The following is a 21631-nucleotide window of genomic DNA, read 5'->3' as shown; positions in this document are numbered from 1 at the left end:
ATAACAGTGATTGTTGGAGGTAAAATTTTGGTTTCAAAAGTAGTAACTACCCCATTTGCACCATAGAAGATGTGAAATATTTATAAAAGCATATAGAAGAAACTTAAAATAAAAATGACCCATATTTCTACAACCTAGAGGTGTGTTCCATATATGGAACCAAGTATGTGTGCATGCACACACATGCACATACATAGCCACGTAAATTGGAAGGCTGGAAAGAATTTCTTTTATAAAAAATAATGAATAGGCTGGGCACGGTGGCTCACACCTGTAATCCTAGCACTCTGGGAGGCTGAGGCGGGTGGATTGTTTGAGCTCAGGAGTTCGAGACCAGCCTGAGCAAGAACAAGACCTCATCTCTACTAGAAAGAAATTAGCTGGACAACTAAAAATATATATAGAAAAAATTAGCCAGACATGGTGGCACATGCCTGTAGTCCCAGCTACTCAGGAGGCTGAGGCAGGAGGATTGCTTGAGCCCAGGAGTTTGAGGTTGCTGTGAGCTAGACTGGTGCCACGGGACTCTAGCCCGGGCAACAGAGCGAGACTCTGTCTCAAAAAAAAAAAAAAAAATGAATAGCATCTAATAAAATGCTGTTAGGAGCCACTGTGTGCAGAAGCACTTTGAGAAAGATAAAAGCAGCCCCTGAGTGCCAGGAGCTGGCCTGGCACCCACGGCAGGGCTGGGGGTTCTCCTGTGGAGCACAAGCATTTCCTGGAGCCCCTGCAGCAGATAAGGCCACCTTATGACCACAACGGAGTGAGAGAAAAGCAAGACTATTCACCCCACTGTCATGACCAGACACAGACCAAACATCGCCCATCTGGTTAACAGGAGCAGCTGCTGCTTCTTGACCAATCACAGCTTTAGCTTCGCTCTATTGTTCCCATGTACTAGCTAAGAATGATTAAGATGCCCAATCCCAGAACCATCCCTGCTCCCTGGCAGCATCCCATCCAAAGCAAAATCTTGCTTGCGGCCGGGCGCGGTGGCTCACGCCTGTAATCCTAGCTCTGGGAGGCCGAGGCGGGTGGATTGCTCAAGGTCAGGAGTTCGAGACCAGCCTGAGCAAGAGTGAGACCCCGTCTCTACTAAAGATAGAAAGAAATTATCTGGCCAACTAAAAAATATATATACAAAAAAATTAGCCGGGCATGGTGGCTCATGCCTGTAGTCCCAGCTACTCGGGAGGCTGAGGCAGTAGGATGGCTTAAGCCCAGGAGTCTGAGGTTGCTGTGAGCCAGGCTGATGCCACGGCACTCACTCTAGCCCGGGCAACAGAGCGAGACTCTGTCTCAAAAAAAAAAAAAAAAAAAAAAAAAAAAAAAAAAATCTTGCTTGCTGGAGCTCTCCCCAAATCACCTAACTCTAGCCCACATGCTAGAACTAGTCCCCTCTGATACTCCCCATGGTGCCAGTCTCCCTTGTTGCAATGAGTCAGTAAACCCAGTTGTGTTCGGCTGCTGGTGTGTTCCTGGGGTCACTGGCTGCAGGCCATAGACAGTATTACTCATCACAGTATTCCTCCCCCTGCCCTCATGCCTGGCACACAGCAGGTCTCAAAAACATGTGAAATGAATTAACTAAAACATGATAAAATGAAAATATGTTTCTGGTGTAGGGCCTGCTGGTGATCACTAGACAAACTGCCAGTTCTGTCAGGAACTTAGCAGCTGTGCCCTGAGCACCTGCGTGATAGAGGGTGGGAGAAAGCCTGACACATGGCAGTGTCCCACTGGCAAGGCAACACAGAAAAACACAAAGGGTTAAGCACTACTTTGGGACAACAGCCGATGGGACAGCGCTGTCACAGGCAGCACAGAACTCAATGCCTGGTGAGCTGAAAGCGCACCAGATGATGGAGAGCATCCAGACAGGTGAAGAGAAAAGGAAATAAGTCATTCCTGACCGTGAAAGGTGGGGTCAAGGGAGCTCAGAGTGGCTTGAGCAGGAGTGTGACAGGGGCAGAGCTGCACCTCAATACCACGGATCTGGGACAGTGTGCAGAATGGACCTAAAGGAGAGAGAATGTTTCCAGAAAACCAAGGCGTCTAGGTCCCAGGTCATCAGGGCCTTGGTGCACATGAGGGAAGGAGGACAAAAGGCATGGCAATGACGTGGAAGGAGGGTGGATTCGAAGTTGGGCAAACTTTAGCTGCAGTCCTGGTTGTGGCATTTTCTGTGACCTTGACCTTCAAGGTCATTAACGTCTCTGAGCCTTAGCCTCCATCTCCTTCTGTCACACAGGATCTGGTACAAACTCACGCCACATATCCATGACATTTTGGCCACGGCAAGTCCCCCAGCACAGTACGACTGAATGCTTGTTTCAGAACAAAATCACAGTTGTGTTCTCTGAACCTAAGGCTGAGCCAGGCCTAGAGAGGCGGCAAGGAAAGGCCTGTGGGTGTGAGGTCTGGGACCTGCATTCTGTCTTGTGCCTTCACCCGTGCTGCCTTACTTCTCAGAGCCTCCTGGGTGGGGGCTCCACAGATCCAGTTCCCTCCAGCCCTCACTCCTGTGTGCCGAGAGTGGAATGTGCAGCTAGAACCAGCCCTGCCCTGCTTGGAGGAGGGGTGCTCCCCAGCCCAGCCCCGCCCAGGGCCACAGGCCAGCCCCTGGCAGAGACCCTGTGCTGAGGTGCGGTGGCAGCCCCTCTACAGGCCCATAGGGTAGGGCCATGTCACTGAGGGGCAGACACAAAAGTTCTCCGGGGCCCTATTAGGGTACTTCCCTGGCCGCAGCTGTCAATTATGGGTTTATTTTCGTCACGCTTTCTCATCTTTACCATAGCTTTGAAGCGGCGACCAGGCTGCCTTCTGTGGGAAGGCCAAGTGTGGGGCACCTCAGTGGGACAGAGCCAGGGCCTTGGGGACTGGCCTCTGCATCGTGCTAGTGCTAGTAAGTCGTGCTAGTGCTACATCCCGGGCTCAGTGTCTGGCTCCTCAGGGGCTCTGCCCTTTCCCTGCATGCCCCTCAGCCTGGGCACAGAGGCCCTCAGACGTGCCTTGTAGCTACGTGGACGGGGATGAGGAATGCTTCTCCAGATATATAAAAACTGAATTGACTCAAGGGGTGGGAACTGTCCACTTGAGAGCAGGATTCTTTGCTTTACAAAACCAGATTTCCTTTGAAAATCTGCTCCTCTATCACAGAGGACTTGAAGTTAAGTGTGACTGAGTTGACATTGCATTGACACACCATGTTGGGGTTGATGGTCTGTCTCCCTCCCGAGAGGTGATGTGACCTCAGAGCTCTTCCCTGGGCAAGCCATCGGCTGTAACCACAGCCCTGTGTGGGCACCCTGAGGTGGGGGCAGCAGGGCCTCCTCGTCTTGCTTCCCCTAACTCCAGGTACTTGTTGACCAGGCTTTGTCCCTCCCATCCAAGGCCTTCCCTGGTTTTGGATTCAGTCTTCTCCTAAACTTCTGGGCTGAGCTTAGGGCTCTGCCCTTTTTGTCGGAGGCAGGAGGGGTGGTGATCTCATCCCTGAAGAGGATTAGTCATCAGAGCGACAGGGACAGATCTGGGGGCCAGGATGGAGCCGGGCTCTATGTAAATGAGTCATCTTCCCGCCAGCTCCCGGGCCTGAGCATGACAGCTGCTCCCCAGGAGAGGTTGTTAAGCACTAGCTACCCGGAGGCAGGAGTAGTTAACCAGCTTTTAATAACTCATTTTGCTGAATGATTTCTGGTGAGGAGAGCAAACCTTAATCCCAGAGATAAAGTACAGAACGGGGGGTGGAAGTCGGCCCCACTGGCAAGGAAAGACAAGCTGAACTGCTCCAAAGCCGATTCTAGGGAGTCACTTGCTGTCTGCTCGTAGTTTACCAAAACTGTTTAAATCACCGTTCAGACCTGTTTTCCTAGCTCTCCTGTCCCCAACCTGCCTCCTGCTGTCACCAAGAAAATCATCCCAAAGGCCCCCAAAGAACAAGCCAAGAGCAAGCAGGAGGACAGGGAGGAGGACCCCTTGCTCCAGGTGTCTCGCTGTCCCAGGTCCCTGAGCAGCCAGCCTGTTACGGACACTCCTACCCCACACCCAGCCACGGAGGGAGGGAAACTGAGGGCTTCTGCTCTCAGGGACCTGACTATGCAGGTCTGCAAACTAGACAAATCCACAAGCACCAACAAATGCAACAGCCCACAGTCTCAGCTTTACCCCAACAGTCCCATTTTTGAATCTGCCCCCTACACACACACACACTCAAGGTGGTAACTAGGAAAGACGGTACCTACCTCCAGCTGGGCCTCCAACCGAGCACGGGTCCAGAGCTGGAAGTGAGCCCAGAGGTGAGGAAACTGAGGCCCAGTGAAGTGAAAGAACAGAACGTCCGTGCAGCGCCAGGCTTGAATGTACACACAGGCACGTTTCCTTGCCGCCAGAATTCCTCCGATCTGTCGTGATCTGCCCATCCTTGCGTGCTCCACCTGGGGCACCTCAGCTGTAAGGGCCATGCCTCTCCCGTGGCATTTCCCAGTTGAGGCTGGTGCTTTGGGGGCAGTCACTGTGCCTGGGCACTGTGGGAAGCACGTGGGAAGCACGTGGGAAGCACGTGGGAAGCACGTGGGAAGCACGTGGGAAGCACGTGGGAAGCACGTGGGAAGCACGTCTTCATTTAACCCTCACCATGACACTCAGAGGTGGGCACAGGCATTGGGCCGTTTCTGGAGGGAGAAGCCAAGGGTTAGAGAGGGTAAGTCATGTGTCCAGCCCTGAGCAACTGGAGGTGCCACAGCCCCTGCTCCTAACGCTGCTCCCAACTCTCCGAGGAAGGTGGTGTTGGCCCTTCCCAAGCCCGTGGAGTGGAGACTCGCTGAGTTTATCTTCTGAGTGTGAGGCTTCCAGAGCTTAGAAGTTTCTACAAAGCAGGGCCCACTACCAGGCGCCAGGCTCAGATGCTGAAGAAGCCACTAGTGGTGCCAGGCAACACTCATTCCATAAGGCTCGCGTAGGGTATGAGGTGGCTGAGAGGTGCTCCCGGCTTCTTCCCTTCCCTTCTTCCATAGATTCCTGAACACTTTCCACCCCCAGGCATGGCGTGACACCAGTGGGCTGAATCCTTCACCCCACTGGCCAGCCCTGTGCACAGCACTCTGCCACGGGGGACGCCTTTCTTAAATCCAGGCCTCTGCGCCCTCACTCTTGAAATCCCATCTTTAAAACTGAACACATGCCTTGCTCCATAAACCTCTCCTCATCATTCCACCAGGCGGACCTCAGCCCTGATTCGCATCTCAGCTGAACCGAATGCAGCTGGGGATTGGGACCTGTTTTTAAGTTCCCCAAGTGATTCTATTGTTCAGCCAGAGGTGAGAATTGCTGCTCTAGCCAAAAGCAACCTACTCTTTCTTCCAAATTCCCTTATCCCACTGCAAGCTCCTTTGTCTAGTTGCAAATCCCGACTCTGCCACTCGCTTGCTCTGTGATCTTGGGCAAGTTACTTACCTTCAACATCTTTATCTATTAAATGTGACTCAGTATACTCATTTCACAAATGAGGATGATAATCATTCCCACGACAGTTCATCAAATCTAAGACACCATCGATTATAAATGCACCATTGCTGCACGTACCATTAAGAATTTTAAATGCTGCCAAAAAAATTGTCAGGCCATTGACTGTAAGATGTATTCTGATTTCAGAGATGTTAAAATGTGAAGGAAAAAAGCTGTGACTTGGAATCAATGAAATTCAGTGCCTCATAGAGTTGTGAGGATTAAATGAATTGATGTGCACGAAGCACCTGGCACGGTGCCTGGAAATAGTGAGGGCTCGATACATGGCAGCTGTTATTATCCCCCCCACGTTTTCCTTAGCCTGTAAATGCTTTAATGACTTTTCCAGTCATTCTTTCAGTACCAGCACTCCCAGAAGGTTCAGGGCTTGTCTGAACCTTGTCCTTTTGGGGCCTGCCTCCACAATGAGACTGGGAACCCCTTGTAAGCAGGGGCCACATCAAATTGGCTATTTGGAACGAGGTTGCCCAGGTTCGAATCCTAGCTCCACCACTCCCTGGCTGTATCTTTGAGCAAATTAATCAACTTCTCTGTGCCTCAGTTTCCTCATCTGTAAAATGGAGATGATGAAACAATACCTACCTCAATGATTTTTTTTGTGAGTATTGAGTTAATATACATAAAACACTTAAGACAGTGCCTAGTACATCCATTACCCCTTAGTAAAGGTTTTTATTATTATTAATCCTTCTACTCTCTACAATGAACAGGGGAATCTTGTACAAAGTAGGCAGTAATAGTTATTTGTTGACTGGAAGTAGAAATTTCAAGAACTCCAAGAGTGAGAAATATCAGAGAGAGTGAGAAGGCTGAGGTGTGGGCTCAGTGGGCAGAGGATGGGAAACGACTCAAGAACTGGGCATGGCCCATGGCTCATTAGGGTTGCCAAGTAAAATACAGGACACCAGTTAGATATGACTTTTAGGTAAATGAGAAGTCATTTTTTTAGTATAAGTATGTACCGAATGATGCGTGGGACAGACTTACACTAAAAATGGTTGATTGTCTGAAATTGAAATTTAACCGGGCATGTTGTATTTTTATTTGCTAAACCTGACAACCCTACACATGACCTCGCCTGTCAGCTCAGCACAGCAGGTCATGAGTAGAGTTGCCAGGTTTAGCAAATAAAAATACAACATGCCCGGTTAAATTTCAATTTCAGACAATCAACCATTTTTAGTGTAAGTCTGTCCCACGCATCATTCGGTACATACTTACACTAAAAAAATGATTTCTCATTTACCTAAAAGTCATACCTAATTGGGTGTTCTGTATTTTATCCCCATCTCATTTGATCTTTCCTGACTGGCTAGCATTGGGATTAAAAGCCTCACTTTGCTAATCAAGGATTCCAAGGCTCACCCAAGGCCAGGTCCTCCCATGTCCCTCCCTCTCCAAACAGGGGAGAGCGGGAGGTGTGGGGTGGGCTGCAGGGTGGGCTGCAGGGTGGAGGGTGTGACTGACTCTCTGGGAGTGGGAGAGAGGCTCCTGGCTGTGCTCCGTTGAAGAGGACGGGACACTAAGAGGGCACTGGGCAAAACCTTCCTGGCATCTCAGGGCTGCACTGACCAGCTCAGACAAGCTCTCTGAAACACTCAAGTCAAGTGAGTTGGTCAAATGTATTCTGTGGTCACAATAGCTTGGGGAACCAGAATAATGCTAGGATTCATAAATCACATTAGCACAGTAAAGCATTCAGCAAAGTCCTTATGTAAATAAATTTTTCTCATGTTATTTGACTTATCTTTTTAAAAAAAAATCATGGGAATTCTCCCCACCCCACCCCCATTACATCTCTTATCCCAAGAAACCCACTTTGGCATAGTGGATTACAGTTTGCAAAGAGGGTCATGTTGGGAGGTTTACATTTTCTAGCTGAAGAAATCAAGGCTCAGGGAACTTAGTGATCGTGACTTGCTTCAATCACTTGGCTGATAGAGGCCACAACAGAGTTCAAGACTGATACCATTTCCTTGTCACTGGGCTGCTTAATCAGGTCTCTTAACCACTGGCCCCAGTTGGAGTGTGTTTCGTTGCAGGTCACAGAAGGCCCAAGCAGGACAGGGGTTCATGGGCTCCTGCAGGTGCAAGTCTGGAGGTAAAGCAGGCAGCATGGCTGGCTTGATCTGACGGCTCATTAGGGTAACCCAGATCTCCTTCCTTCCATTCAGCCTGTGTAGTATCAGCTTCATCCTAGAGCCGGCTCTCCGTGTGGCTGCAGATGGCTGCCAACCACTCCTGGGACCACCTCCTGCTCCCTGCGTGCCCAGGGCAGCTCTTATGAGAGTGAGAAGCTTTTAATCCAGAAATGCTCAGAAAAACTATTCTCTCATCTCATTGGCCTGAATGGCGTCACAGGCCCATTCCTGAGCCAACCTCTGTAGCCATGGGAATGCCCTGCACTGACTAGCTTAGGCTGCCGGTCATGGTGAGGAACTGGATTATCCTGACTAGACGAGCCCAACAGAGCCCATTCCTGGAGCTGGGTCAGTTGTCCCAGTGGCCTGGCTGCTACACGGTACAGGGTGGGGGCAATGACTGTTAAGGTGACAGCTACAACATCCACCACAAGGGTTTTAGGTTGATGGGAACTTAAATAAAAATATTTGCAATGGGACAGATTCCAACCAGGAGGGTCATCTGGGACACCTTATTAACGCTGTTTCTTAAAGGGATGGCTTTAGCCCATTTACATCTGATTCATCTGGGGATATTTTTTAAATTGCAGATTGCTAGGGACCTTTTCTGACCCACTAAATAAACCTCTCAGTGAAACTAACCTTGGAATCTGCATGTCCATCATGCATCCCAGTTGCTTGGAACATGCCTGGTTTATACATGCTGTCCTGGAGTAGTTATTCGTAGTGCCACTTTTACTCTCAAAAGTATCCCGGATTGGACAATACAGTAAATCATACTTCCCTCCCTCAGAGTTGACAGCGCAGAGCCCAGCAGGAAAAGATCCCAGAGGGTAATGAGCCAAGACTTCCCATCTGTCTGGCACAGTGGAAAGCGCACGGGCTTCAGGGTCAGCCCTGCCACTTACAAACTAAGTCGATGAGTCCCTTTATCTCCCTCTGCCCACTTGAGTGCCTGTGTAGCTGGGTGTAACACTGCCTCCCTCACAGGGCGGTTGAGGGACTGGTGGGGGTGGTATTGAGGGTCTAACAGAGGCTGCCACCCAGGGTGCGCAGCACAGATTGGTGCTGGCCTCTGCATCTCGCTTCCCTGCTCTTTGAGCTGAACTCCAAAGGCCCTGTCACCAGGGCCCCATTTGCGAAGGCGGCACCAGACAGGCTGTGGGAATGAGCTTCACAGCTTTTGTCAAAGTGGCATAATAAAGCCCCCAAGTGTCTGCTCTTTGCAAACTGGGATGGCAGATCAATTGTGGCATAAACAAAATAGCAGGCTTGGTGTGAAACCGGGGACAGATTACGCCTCTTCAGGGTGTGACTGGGGGAGGAGGAGATTCTCAGGGTGGCTTGGTTTGCCTTTTCTCTGGCTGAAGCTTTGAAGCCCCTCTCCAGAGCCAGCCTGGCTCCCACTCTGAGGAGCAACTGGCTAGGCAGTGACAGTAGGCACGGATCCCACTGCCCTCAGCAAGAAACCGGTCCCCAGGGTCTCAGTGTCTCCCAGACCTCAGATCCTATTGATGTTGATAGGGAAGAGAGTGGACTGTGCCCCCCCAACCTTGCCTCCCAAGCTGAGCTGACTGTGGTCTGCAGGAAAGCAAAGGGCAGCAAAGCAGGCCCAGGGAGTCAGATCTCAGGAACCAGAGCATACGAAGGGCACTGGCTTCTTGACTGCCCTCTGCACTGTCAGAGAACCTCCTGCCCTGCCAGCCTCTTCATTCTGAGTGGAGAGTCCCATACAGCCAGTCCAATAACCAGCGTCATTTAGGGCCTACAGTGACCTCCTGGCTAAGTGGTTATGCTGAGCGTAAGCTAACCAGGGCCACAAGATGACCCCAGGACAAGTTCTGGTCCAGATTCTATGTTGGGACAGCAGGTAAGAGCTGTGCCCTGCCCAGGAGTGAGCCTGCTGGCAGCAGAGGGGCAGGGTCTGTGTAAAACCCTTAAGAGACAGTGTGAGGGGACTCTAAGCAGGCAGCCCAGGTGCTCTGTGGCTCAGGAGCTGCACCGTCTGGTTTCCCACTATATCTCTGAGCTGAGCACGAGGCTGCCGAGCTAGGTCCTCAGTAAATGTCTGTTGATGTTGGTCTTAACAGCTGCAGATCCGGTGTTGGTTGCCTTGTTGAGGCCCTAGCATAAGGCCACACCCCTGTGGGTAGGAGGTATGAGGGGTCAGGATGCAGGCCTCATTCTAGATCCTAAACTGCAATGGGTGGGGGGGGGTCTTGGGCAGAAGCCAGGAGTCCAGACTTGGAGGAGTTCAGAGGAACCTGAGGATGTTCCCAGAGGGTGGAGGAGATGGCCTTGGAGACATGGAAGTAGGTCAGGCAAGGCAGTCCTGTGGGGACCCCAAAGGGCAGATGTTAGCCAGAAGCAGCAGTCCTCTCTGCATCTTGTGCTTGTGCTGTCCCCACGCCCCGGGTCAAGCCTCATCTAAATAGCCCAGCTTGTCTTAGCTGTGCCACGGGAAGGTGAGGAGTCAGCCTTGGCTGGAACATCAAGGGAAGAGCGGTGGCCCCTCTCCCCTGTCCGGGAGGCAGCAGTAATGGCCACAGAGGACACAGGACTCTTGGGAACAGGAATCACAATTGAGGAGTAGCCTCTCCCCCATGAAGATGCTTTCCTGGCTGCTACTCAGGACTGCAATTTGGTTTTTAAGAGTGTGGAGTGTCCTGTGGCGCCCTCAGAAGGCAGTCTGGTGTGGTGGAAACAGCACGAACTCCAGACACCTGCAGACTGGCTCTCAGGCTCAGCCTCCCAATTCTAAGCTGCGGGACCTGGCAGCTGCTTCACCCTGTCCCCCATGGTGTCCTCATCTGCTGACCTGGTGCCTCCTCCACAGGCTGAGGCGGAGATGAAGTGAGATGAGATGCGCAGGGCTGGCACCGTTTGGTGGCGGCCTTCACCACAGTAGAAAGTAAATCCTGGTGGACCCAGTTTATTAAATGGGCTGACACAGGAAATGGCTTTGTCTCATCTATGGTCTTTAAGAACTCCCTTTTGGATCTCTGAACATCTTGGGTAGATGCTAGAGTTTTCCAAATAGTTCTTTTGTTTTGTCTCTTAGCACCAATTTCAAGACTGACATTCATTCTCAGATGTTAAATCAAATCTTCAAATTCACTTCCTTTTTTGCTTTTTTTTTTTTTTTGAGACAGAGTCTGGCTCTGTTGCCTGGGCTAGAGTGCCGGGCACAAGCCTAGCTCACAGCAACCTCAAACTCCTGGGCTCAAGCAATGCTCCCACCGGGGCCTCCCAGAGTGTTAGGATTACAGGCATGAGCCCCCGCGCCCGGCCCAAATTCACTTCTAATCAAAGCCCCCCCCCGACCCCCCCTCTGGCCTGACATGTGGCTCAGGGATCTGAGAGGGGTTTGGGGGAGGGTGGTAATGTTTGCTCTCAGTCTTACATCACTGGAGCCACTACCATTCTTTCTTAGCTTTTGCTGGTGGGGCTGTAGTGCCCACTGTTAGAACAGGCATGCGCGCTTCCGTGGAGCCCATTTATGGGTCATTGCGCCGCCACCCCCCCTCCCCCGGCCCCGGGACCACTGTCCTGCCCCATTCCCTGAGTGGGCACTGCCTTCTCCACCCTCCCTCCTGTGACTACCCCTCCTGCCGTCTCCAGCCCTCTGCCCTGGGTCTCTTCCTGCTAGGGCCCCCTCCCCAGCAGGCAGCCCTCTTGGGCAGTCCCTTTTGGCCCTTCCCTTCAGTGTCCACTGGTCCCCCTCCAGTGAGCTGCGGCACCCTCAGCCATCCTGGCACAGCAAGTCCTAGCAGTGCAAACTGCTCCCATGACCACCCTCTTCCTCCCCTGCCAGTGTGGGCTGCCGCGGTCGGCCTGCCACCCAGAGAACGCTCCAGCACAGCTTTGGACTCCAGGGGACACTGGCTGGCTGGCTGGTTCTCCCAAAATTCTCACCATGTGTCTGCAGCTCAGCTGGCCTCCAGCTGAGACGTGAGCTGCACAGGAGGGGGAGGATGCCACAGCACTCCCCCCACAGCACTGCCCCGACAGCACTTCCCCCACAGCATTCCCCCCACGGCACTCCCCCCACAGCACTCCCCCCACGGCACTCCCCCCCACGGCATTCCCCCCACAGCACTCCTCCCCACGGCACTCCCCCCACAGCACTCCCCCCACGGCACTCCTCCCCACAGCACTCCCCCCACAGCACTCCCCCCACAGCATTCCCCCCACGGCACTCCCCCCCACGGCACTCCCCGCCACGGCACTGCCCCCCCACGGCACTCCCCCACAGCACTCCCCCCATGGCACTCCCCCCCACGGCACTCCCCCCACGGCACTCCCCCCCACAGCACCCCCCCACAGCACTCCCCCCACAGCACTCCTCCCCACAGCACTCCTCCCCCCACGGCACTCCCCCCACGGCACTCCTCCCCACGGCACTCCCCCCCACGGCACTCCCCCCCACGGCACTCCCCCCACGGCATTCCCCCCCACGGCACTCCCCCCCACGGCACTCCCCCCACGGCATTCCCCCCCACGGCACTCCCCCCACGGCATTCCCCCCCACGGCACTCCCCCCCACGGCACTCCCCCCATGGCATTCCCCCCCACGGCACTCCCCCCACGGCACTCCCCCCCCACGGCACTGCCCCCCACGGCACTCCCCCCCACGGCACTCCCCCCACGGCACTGCCCACCACGGCACTCCCCCCACGGCACTCCTCCCACGGCACTGCCCCCCACAGCACTCCCCCCACAGCACTGCCCACCACAGCATTCCCCCACCACAGAATGGCCGCCACAGTATTGCCCCCCCAGAACTCCCCCAACCAAGGTACTCCCCCAACCATGGCACTCCCCTCACCACAACATTCCCCCCCATCATCCTTGGATTGGGGCTAGCATTTTAGTACAGCCTGGGTGGGAGGGGGCTGCCAGACCTGTTTTGCTGTTTTACTAAGTCCAGCATGGATATGTCTAGAACTTCTCTTTATAATGGGGAGTAACGTGGCATGTATTGCCCTCAGCTTTGAGACTGTAGCTGAAAATCCTAAAGAACAGGAGAATCTAACTCAACGTTCTCTTAGTTAGACAAAGTATTACTTTTCCAGGCTCAGGGGTTTCAATTTCCTTAGGAATTTATTAATAGCAAAGTGATTCCTCCATAAGAGATTTTGTTTTTCCTCCACTAATAGAAGCAGTGTTGTGTATACTGGTCTAAGCACCAGGCTTGAAGCCAGAACAAACAATGGCAGCCTGTCCCCAGCTGTAGGTCATGTCCCCTCAGCCCCTACTCCCTTAATGAGGGGTACATCAGAATCAAGGTCCGTTACGCTTCTAATAGTCTAGGAATTGTTAAAAATTTTTATAACTGCAAAAAAACCTCATAAAACATACAATTTAATAAATTATACAGCTAACACCCATGTCACTACCACCAAGGTCAACAAAACATTTTAGAACCCCAGAGGTTCCCTGTGTCCCCTCCCAGTCACTATGCCCCCTGCCATCCCTCAGCAGAAACCCCAATTTTGACTTTTACCCAGATCACTTCCTCACTTTCCCTTATCATTTTTCCAGCCAAGTATGCATCCCTAAAAAATATTTCGGTTTGGTTTCACCTGGTTTTGAATTTTATATTCATGGAATAATGTAATGCAGAATGTATTCTTTTGTTCAACATTCTTTTTGTGAAATTCATCCATGTTGTTGCAAGTAGCTGTGGTTCATGTTTTTTCATTGCTGTATAGTATTTCCTTGCATAAACAGACAATTGTTTAATAGTGTTACTGGACATTTGGGTTATTGATCTAGGATATTTTATAAATACACACACTGCCATTCCATATATAGCCATATAAATTTAGAGCTGATTTCTTTATGAACTCATGAACTTGAGTTTGGCTTTAAAGTGTAGCAAAATCCCTCTGTCAAGTTCCTGGTTACACTGCTACTTTGTTTGTTTTTTTTCACTCTTCTTGTGGCCAAATTCTAAATCTAGGGACATAATCCATCTTCCTCAAAGCAGGTAATGTCAAAAGATTTTCCCCTAACTTGAGTCATTAAAAATAAAATCAACCCTATGCTCAGGCAATTGGGCATTTCCTCCAGTGAAGGTTGAAAATTAGCACACAGGTTTAAGGAATTTATTCTGAAAGCATTACAAGAAATATATCCTATAGTCTGTTTAGGCAAATAGCCAAATGTGCCAAATCCTTCTCCACCCCTTTCCCAGGGCTGACTCCACCCCGCTGGCATCACACAGGTAGCCCTCCTGCCATAAGGCATGGATTAAACAGGGATGCCCCTCACTGCCAGAGGGGTTGACAGGTGCCTTGGTGCTGCTCAGACAAATGATACATTTTCAGCTCAGACTGCAAGCAGCAAGTGAATCTCCCCATCAAGAGATTAAACCCCCTCCCATAACCGGAGTCAGGCAACCAGGGGTCCCACAGAGAGATCACAGCCAGCAGCAGGCAGAGAGCTCAGGATGGAAGGGCAGAGCTGCTACTCTGCACTGCCCCGGATGGCAGGGCGAGCATACTGGTGGGCAGCCAAGTCTCCTGCTGAAATCAACTGATAAAGACTCCCTTAGAGCCTGTGCTTTGAACAAGTGGGTAAGTTACGAATTGTATATAAGGGTCCATAGCAATAAGCTGCGGTGCAGGGACAAAAGCAACCCCAGACACACACCAGGAGCACAGGACCCTTGGCCACAGATGTGAGCACGGGTGATCAACGGTGGTCCTTGGGTAAGAAGCAGCTGACACCGAAGGGCAGAGCCATACTCTCAAAAAATCCGTTTGTCAGCTTCATAAAGCTCTTTTCACAGACCATTAACTATAGCTACCTGATCACACTCTACCTGGTTCCCGAGTGAACCATCCCAATTAAGGCAAGGCCTTAAGGAATTCTGTCCTAACAAGGCTGTCTCCCAGGTGTGCCACAGGTTACATAAAAAAACCAATTTAGGGGTGGGAACGAGGGTGCCACCTGTTGGCTTTGCGGGCATCTGTTCTGTGAGGTTTCTGTGTTGCGTGTCCTGAGGGTCCTTCCTGGTGACTTTCCTGCCCCACTTCGATGTATAGATCCCCATCATGAAGGGCCGTGTCTCCTCCAGCCGCTCAGGGGTTGCCAAGATCAGGAACCATTTCTGGGGCCACCAAGGGAGGGAAATGTCTAAGAACGGTTTCCCTCTCCCGGAGTGGTGCCACTCAGGATAGGAGCCACGCCAGCACCTGCATACGCTGTTCCCCGCCCCCCGCCTGGTAGGGACCGCCTGCCCAGCCAGGACCGCTGACCCTGTCCTGTCTCCGCAGGTTTCGGCATGACCACCCCCGCGACGGTGGGCGGGAAGGCCTTCCTCATCGCCTACGGGCTGTTCGGCTGCGCCGGGACCATCCTGTTCTTCAACCTCTTCCTGGAGCGCATCATCTCGCTGCTGGCCTTCATCATGCGCGCCTGCCGGGAGCGCCAGCTGCGCCGCAGCGGCCTGCTGCCCGCCACCTTCCGCCGAGGCTCGGCGCTGTCGGAGGCCGACAGCCTGGCGGGCTGGAAGCCCTCGGTGTACCACGTGCTGCTCATCCTGGGCCTGTTCGCCGTGCTGCTGTCGTGCTGCGCCTCGGCCATGTACACCAGCGTGGAGGGCTGGGACTACGTGGACTCCCTCTACTTCTGCTTCGTTACCTTCAGCACCATCGGCTTCGGGGACCTGGTGAGCAGCCAGCACGCCGCCTACCGGAACCAGGGGCTCTACCGCCTGGGCAACTTCCTCTTCATCCTGCTCGGCGTGTGCTGCATCTACTCGCTCTTCAACGTCATCTCCATCCTCATCAAGCAGGTGCTCAACTGGATGCTGCGCAAGCTGAGCTGCCGCTGCTGCGCGCGCTGCTGCCCGGCGCCCGGCGCGCCCCTGGCCCGGCGCAACGCCATCACCCCGGGCTCCCGGCTGCGCCGCCGCCTGGCCGCGCTCGGCGCCGACCCCGCGGCCCGCGACAGCGACGCCGAGGGCCGCCGCCTGTCGGGCGAGCTCATCTCCATGCGCGACCTCACCGCCTCCAACAAGGTGTCGCTGGCGCTGCTGCAGAAGCAGCTGTCCGAGACGGCCAACGGCTACCCGCGCAGCGTGTGCGTCAACACGCGCCAGAACGGCTTCTCGGGCGGCGTGGGCGCGCTGGGCATCATGAACAACCGGCTGGCGGAGACCAGCGCCTCCAGGTAGACCGCCCGCCCGCGCGCCGGGACCCGCGCCGGGCTGCGGGGCCGCCAGGCGTGGTTAGCTTCACCTCTCTCAGACGCTGGCGCTTTCTTAATCTTTATCCAATAAAATGAAACCAAAAAAAAAAGGTTTTTTAAAGAAATACTATTTGGCCAGGCTTGATGTTATCAAGGGCAGGTTTTGGGGGAGCCTGTTTTCCCTTGTGAGCCCCCTCTTGGAGAACCGTGGCCCCCAGCAGATTCTCCTCCAGAAAGAGAAAAAGTGGCACCCCAAACCCCCACCCGGTGCATACCGCAGCGGAAAGAGTGCGGTCCCCGGGCTTTGCAGACTGGCACTGAACCCCGTCCCCATGCACACAAGCAGCCGGCAACCCCAAAGCATATGGTGCAACTTTTCGTGGCTCTGAATTACCTCCTCAGCATTTAGAATCCTGGCCCGGCCTAGCAGCTTCCTTCTGGTCGTCAGAAGTGATATAGTCACAGTTTTGACAGGTGGGGGTGGGGAGAGCCATATGTTGCCTCCCGATGTATATATATAGAACAGCCACTACACACAGAGAATGGTGTAGTATTATGCAATGAGATGAAACATAGCACCAACTCATGGACTGTGGCATTTCCCCCAGATTTGGAAATTGCAGTGGTGAGGGGCTTAGCTGGCTTTTCTCAGCCTGGAGTTAGTCCATTTAGCACAGCGCACAGGGCAGCTACTTCTAGCGGCAGAAAGCCCTGGGCGCCTGCGGGGAGGGGAGCTGGAGGCAGCAGGAACCCTACTCTACTTCAGCTGCTGATCTCCCAGCTCCAGCACAGCCGGAATCCCCCAGCCCTCCTTTCTTTCACAAGCATCATCCACAGCGATGCTTTTCATTATTAACCAGGAATATGTGAGTCTTCTCAGATAAGATTTTTCTCTTTTGGTATTGATTATTTTTTTTTTAATTACTGTTGATCAGTTCAACATTTTCCCTTTTTAGAGAGCCCCTCCTCCTCCTCTGAGTCAGAGCTTTGCCAGCTCTGTCCTTGGAGAACCAGGGCCTTGCAGCACTAGGAACCAGAAAGCAGCCACCTTGCAATGTCAGGGCATTTGGCTGCAGAGCCCATAGTGTTTGGGGGTCAGGAATGGCAGAATCCCATTCTATTAATAACTATAGTTTGTCAAGTGAATTTGTTTTCTCCATGCAAGTCTATTGGAGGCAGAGGAAGGCAAGAGGGAGGGAGCTGGTGGAACTGGTGGATGGAAGTGATTTTAGGATGAAAGCTTTACTCTGAGTGACTAGCAGGCTGAGGGACAGGTTTGCCCAGACTTGCCCTCTGCAGCATAAGGGGTCCCCGACCTGGATGAGTGCCAGATACCCAGGCTTCTTTGCAAAGATGCAGATCTGGGGCTGTAAAGGAACAGTTTCTGCCCATTTTTGTCATCCAAAGAGATGACATGCCACAGTTTATTCAGGCCCAGTGTGACCCACCAATATACACAGCTTCTGACAGGAAGTCTTAGAAAAACACCACCTCTCCACTGCCAGTCCAAGCCATGCTGTGAAATCTCTCTCCCTGGCAAATGCGCCTGGAACACACACATGCACACAACATGCACACACACTCAGCAGGAAGAGTCATGCTTGAATGTCAAACTCCTCTTTCCCCTTCCAATTCATGGCAGGAAGGAAGACATTAGCTGGGTTCTCAGTGACTCTGCGGCTGCTTTGGGTAATTTCTAATTTGGGTTGGGATTGGTTTTTAAGCACAGGCCCTAATCTGGGGTGAAGCCAGTGAGGCAGGGCTGGCCGGGAGAGAGCTCAGGCTTGCTACATCCTTAAGGCCTGGCCCCTCTATGAGCCACACCTCCAGGATTCACTGTGACTGTCAGGCCAGGCCTGTGAGCCCCCATCCCAGCAACGAGCAACGACTGTTGTCACACTGAAGGGACTGCACACTCAGAGGGGTATGTGTTCTTTAGGGCAGGGTCCTCTGACAGGACCTGGAAGTAAAGTGCCACACTTATCGCTTTAAAAGAAGAAACAATTAAAAGGCATCCAATTAGAGGTGTCACCTAGGCAACAGGAAATAACTTGGGGATCTGAGCCATCCAGAGGGGGAAGCAGAGATCCCCAAGATAGAGGCATCTAGATGGTGAGGACTTAATCTGCAGGCAGAATAGCAGCTTACCCAGAGGAACGACACGAGAAACCTGAGACCCAGCCATCAAGACTCTGTGAATTAGACAGGCCTAAAGAGGTGCCCAGGCGATCCCCTGACCCGCGCATGCGACTGCATGGGATCGTGTCTCCATGGGAGGAACCAGGACCTGCCTCCAGAGAAGAAAAACTCAAAACAGTCCTTGGCAGTCTTCTGTCAGCAGTGCTTCCTAGGGTCTATCCTAAATTGCTTATGCTGTAGCCTTAGCTGTTTTCACTTTTCCTATGCTTTGGCTTCGGAAGGAGGCAATTGGAGGCAGCTTGAGCAATCTTCTAAAGGAACCATAAACATGGTTTGGGGGAGCAGGGAAGGAAGGCTCTTCCTGTTCTCTCCCCACAACTTCCCAGAGAAACGCCGGTCCTCCAGGGTACAATGGTAGCTCAGGATCCAATGGCACACGTATTTTTGCCAGTGTTCCCCTGGTCCCCATCCTCAGACCCAATCTCAGTCTCACTGTCGTGATACAACACATCATCATCCTTCACCTCGGGCTGAAGGGCTCAGTGCCCCAGATGGCAGCAGCTGCTTTCCTGAAAAGCTGGGGCTACCAAAGTCAGGGGACTTGACGGAACATTAGACCCATGCCTACAGGACATGGGGTTTGACACCCTGCTTGAGGGTAAGCCCTGAGAAGCAGGGATGGGTCCTCCCATCATTTCAGGAACAATGGCATTGTGAGGGACCTCTTTCTCTGGCACAGGCTCTTCTGAGCCTTGGGCTAAGAAGGAGTTCCATTCCCCCAGACTCCAGGCTTCTCCCACTGTTTGGGGGGGCTTCAGTTTGCTGCACAGCTGATAGCTCACTGCAATCCACAACTCCCTCAGGCTCCAGGAGTTGATTCCTTAGGCCCACACCACTCATCTCATGCCAGGGCTGTGGGGCCCCCTTAAAGGTGGAATGGGCTCTAAGAAGCCCTTGCCATCAGGGTGTGGCTTGGGGAAGCCAGTATCTTGAGGAACAGCCAGGCCTTCTCAGAACTGAGCAGAAAGGTAAAGAAGCCACCCTTGGCCAGGTGTGGTGGCTCACACCTATAATCCCAGGACTTTGGGAGACTGAAGCAGGAGGATCACTTGAGGCCAGGAATTCAAGACCTGCCTGGACAACATAGCAAGACCCCCATCTCTACAAAGAAATTTAAAAATTAGCCAAGCACAGTGGCCCGCACCTATAGTCCTAGCTACTCAGGAGGCTGAAGCAGGGGGATCATTTGGAACCAGGAGATTGAAGCTGCAGTGAACTATGATCACACCACTGCACTCCAGCCTGGGTGACAGAGTGAGACATTGTCCCTAAAAAAAAAAAAAAAAAAAATCCGCCCTTGGTATCCAAGCTTGCTAAAGCCAGGTGGTCAGGCCCTTATGTCATCTGAGTGAAGCCAGAGCCTCCAGGCCTGGTGAAGGAGTCAAAGGATTAGGCAATCTCAGGCTCTCAGTTTGCGGAAAATGCCAGACAGCCCTGGGCATTTGTATAGCATCATGTATATGTGTGTGCATACACGCATACATGCACATACACACACCAGCCTTACAAAGAGATACTAGCCCTTTCCTCAAGAAAAAAATTCCAGTCTGGGCCACTTTAAGAAAGATTTCCCATTTTTAATGCCCTAGAGATCTACTAGGGCCTGGAAAATTCCATGGGGAAGTTTTATGTACAATTTGCATGTATTTGTGTTTTACACAGAAGCCAGCATCCAAACCCAAGCCAGACCCTGGAAAACAGCTGCTAAACTGACCCAGGATCCTCTGTCCCTCATTCAGGCCTCCCCGCAGAGCCCCTCTTCCTGCGGGCTCTGGGGTGAGGGGTGACTGAGCCCTCATGGCCAAAAGAGAAGCTTCCAGGGAACTGAGGCAGACAGCAGCCCAGCTAGGCAGAGACCATAGGAGCTACGAGCCATGCGGTTCCTTCTTACTGTAACTTTTTACATTCTTGAAAAACAAAAAGCACAATTCCACATGCACACTGTCTGGAAAACACATCCAGACAGACAGCTTAGGGCACTTCTGAGTCCAGAAGAGGCGATGGGCTTCGTTTATTTGTTGCAGCGGTTGCTCTCCCGTGGCTCCGCACTCTGGGGGCTGGGGAGAGAGGAGAAAGGGCCTGCTGAAGCCATTCCTGGCCCCCAGGCAGGCTCTACAGCACGGACTGTCCTGGACGCTTGCCCCCGAGCAGCTCTGGCACCTTTAGGCACCCCAGAGCGCAACTGGCTGCACCCACACGCTAGTCTCATCATGCATTGAAGAGAAGCGATAAGATGTTTCTGCACTAACCTGGCCCGAGACGCTTTGCCCCTTTCTTTCAGCCTCCTCCCTTTCCCCTTCTTCCCTGAGGAGGCTCCCCCTTGCTTTAGAAATTTTTATGCTACGTGTTCTCTCAGGAGGGGGGTTAGAGCATGCGGGGCAAGCCTGCAGGGTTTCTTAAACCATACATCTATTTTTCTGAGCAGCACTCCAAGAGAGGACTTGAAGGGTGTTTAAATTAACGATGAATAAAATGCAGCCTGCCACCCCTTTGAGCTGTTTGCTTTCTGTCTGTCAGAGCCGCCTGCCTCCCCATCTTCCTGTTCAACACCTCCTCTCAAGAGCCCTCGAGACTTCAGCTTCCAGGACTGGGCCGGGGTGGCAGCTCCACTGGGAAGTTACTCCACAAAACAACAGTAACACCCATCTGACCCCAGGGCACCAGGGGGTGTTGTGGGCAGCTTGGCCAGACTGGGCCTAGGCTGGGGGAGCTGGGAGATGGACCCAACCTGGCTGCACACTAGACTCTCCAAGTGGAGCTGGAAGGGATTCTGGGGCCCAAGCTCCACCCCAGGATTCTGATCTCACTGGGCTGAGAAAGAGCTCAGGCAGGCTCTGGAATGTTTTTGAAGTGATTCTGATGGGTAGCAATGGTCTTGAACCCACACTATAGCACTTAGAAACCAGGACATCTGAATTCCACTTCTGGATCTGTCATCTTTTTGGGGTTTTTTTGAGACGGGATCTCACTATGTTGCCCAGGCTGGTCCTGAATTCCTGGGCTCAAGCGATCCTCCCGCCCGCCTCAGCCTCCTGAGTAGCTGGGATTACTGGTGTGCTCCACCACGCCCAGCTACTTCTAGATCTGGCAGTCATTTAGCTCACTCTGATCCTCAGTTTCCTCATCTCTAAAATGGGATGATGATGCCATCCCCTTCCTCCCAGAAGCCTTAGGAGAAATTAATGAGAGGTGCTCCCTCCCTGCCAACCACAGCCACCCGAAAGCATGAGCCACCCCCTCTTCTCTCTACAACAGGAACTTTCATGATGTCACATGACAAAATGGAGTAAGAATTTTACACAATGTGCCGTACAGGCCGTGCACTGTTTTTCATTCTGGTTTTGTTTTGTTTTAATGCTGGGCAAAGCTATTATTGATTTTGTGATCTGCCTGTGAATCATACCCAACAGTTTGAAAAACACTGCCCTACAATATTTCTGGCAAAAGGGCTTCTCTTACCCTGCTTCCAGCTAAGACCCATTAGCGAGGCTGCAGTGGTGAAGGGGCCTGGATTCTGGTCACCCACCAGCTCCTCTCTCTGTTGGGGTCTCTAGCTGTGCCCCAGCTGT

General features: G+C 52.6%; 1 protein-coding gene across 1 annotated transcript in view; it reads left to right on the top strand.

The window, feature by feature from the left end:
* Positions 1-15981, top strand: part of KCNK12 (potassium two pore domain channel subfamily K member 12) — a 45206-nt gene extending 29225 nt beyond the window's left edge. Inside the window, exon 2 of the mRNA XM_045549555.1 lies at positions 14948-15981. Coding sequence (XP_045405511.1) covers positions 14948-15849 — 902 coding nt within the window. The 3' untranslated portion in view covers positions 15850-15981. The remainder of the gene's footprint in view (positions 1-14947) is intronic.
* The last annotated feature ends 5650 nt before the right edge of the window (positions 15982-21631 follow it).

The sequence above is a fragment of the Lemur catta genome, chromosome 4 (assembly GCF_020740605.2).
Source record: "Lemur catta isolate mLemCat1 chromosome 4, mLemCat1.pri, whole genome shotgun sequence".
NCBI lineage: Eukaryota > Metazoa > Chordata > Mammalia > Primates > Lemuridae > Lemur > Lemur catta.
Note: the sequence above shows the minus strand (reverse complement) of the source record. Positions and strands in the feature narration are given on the sequence as shown.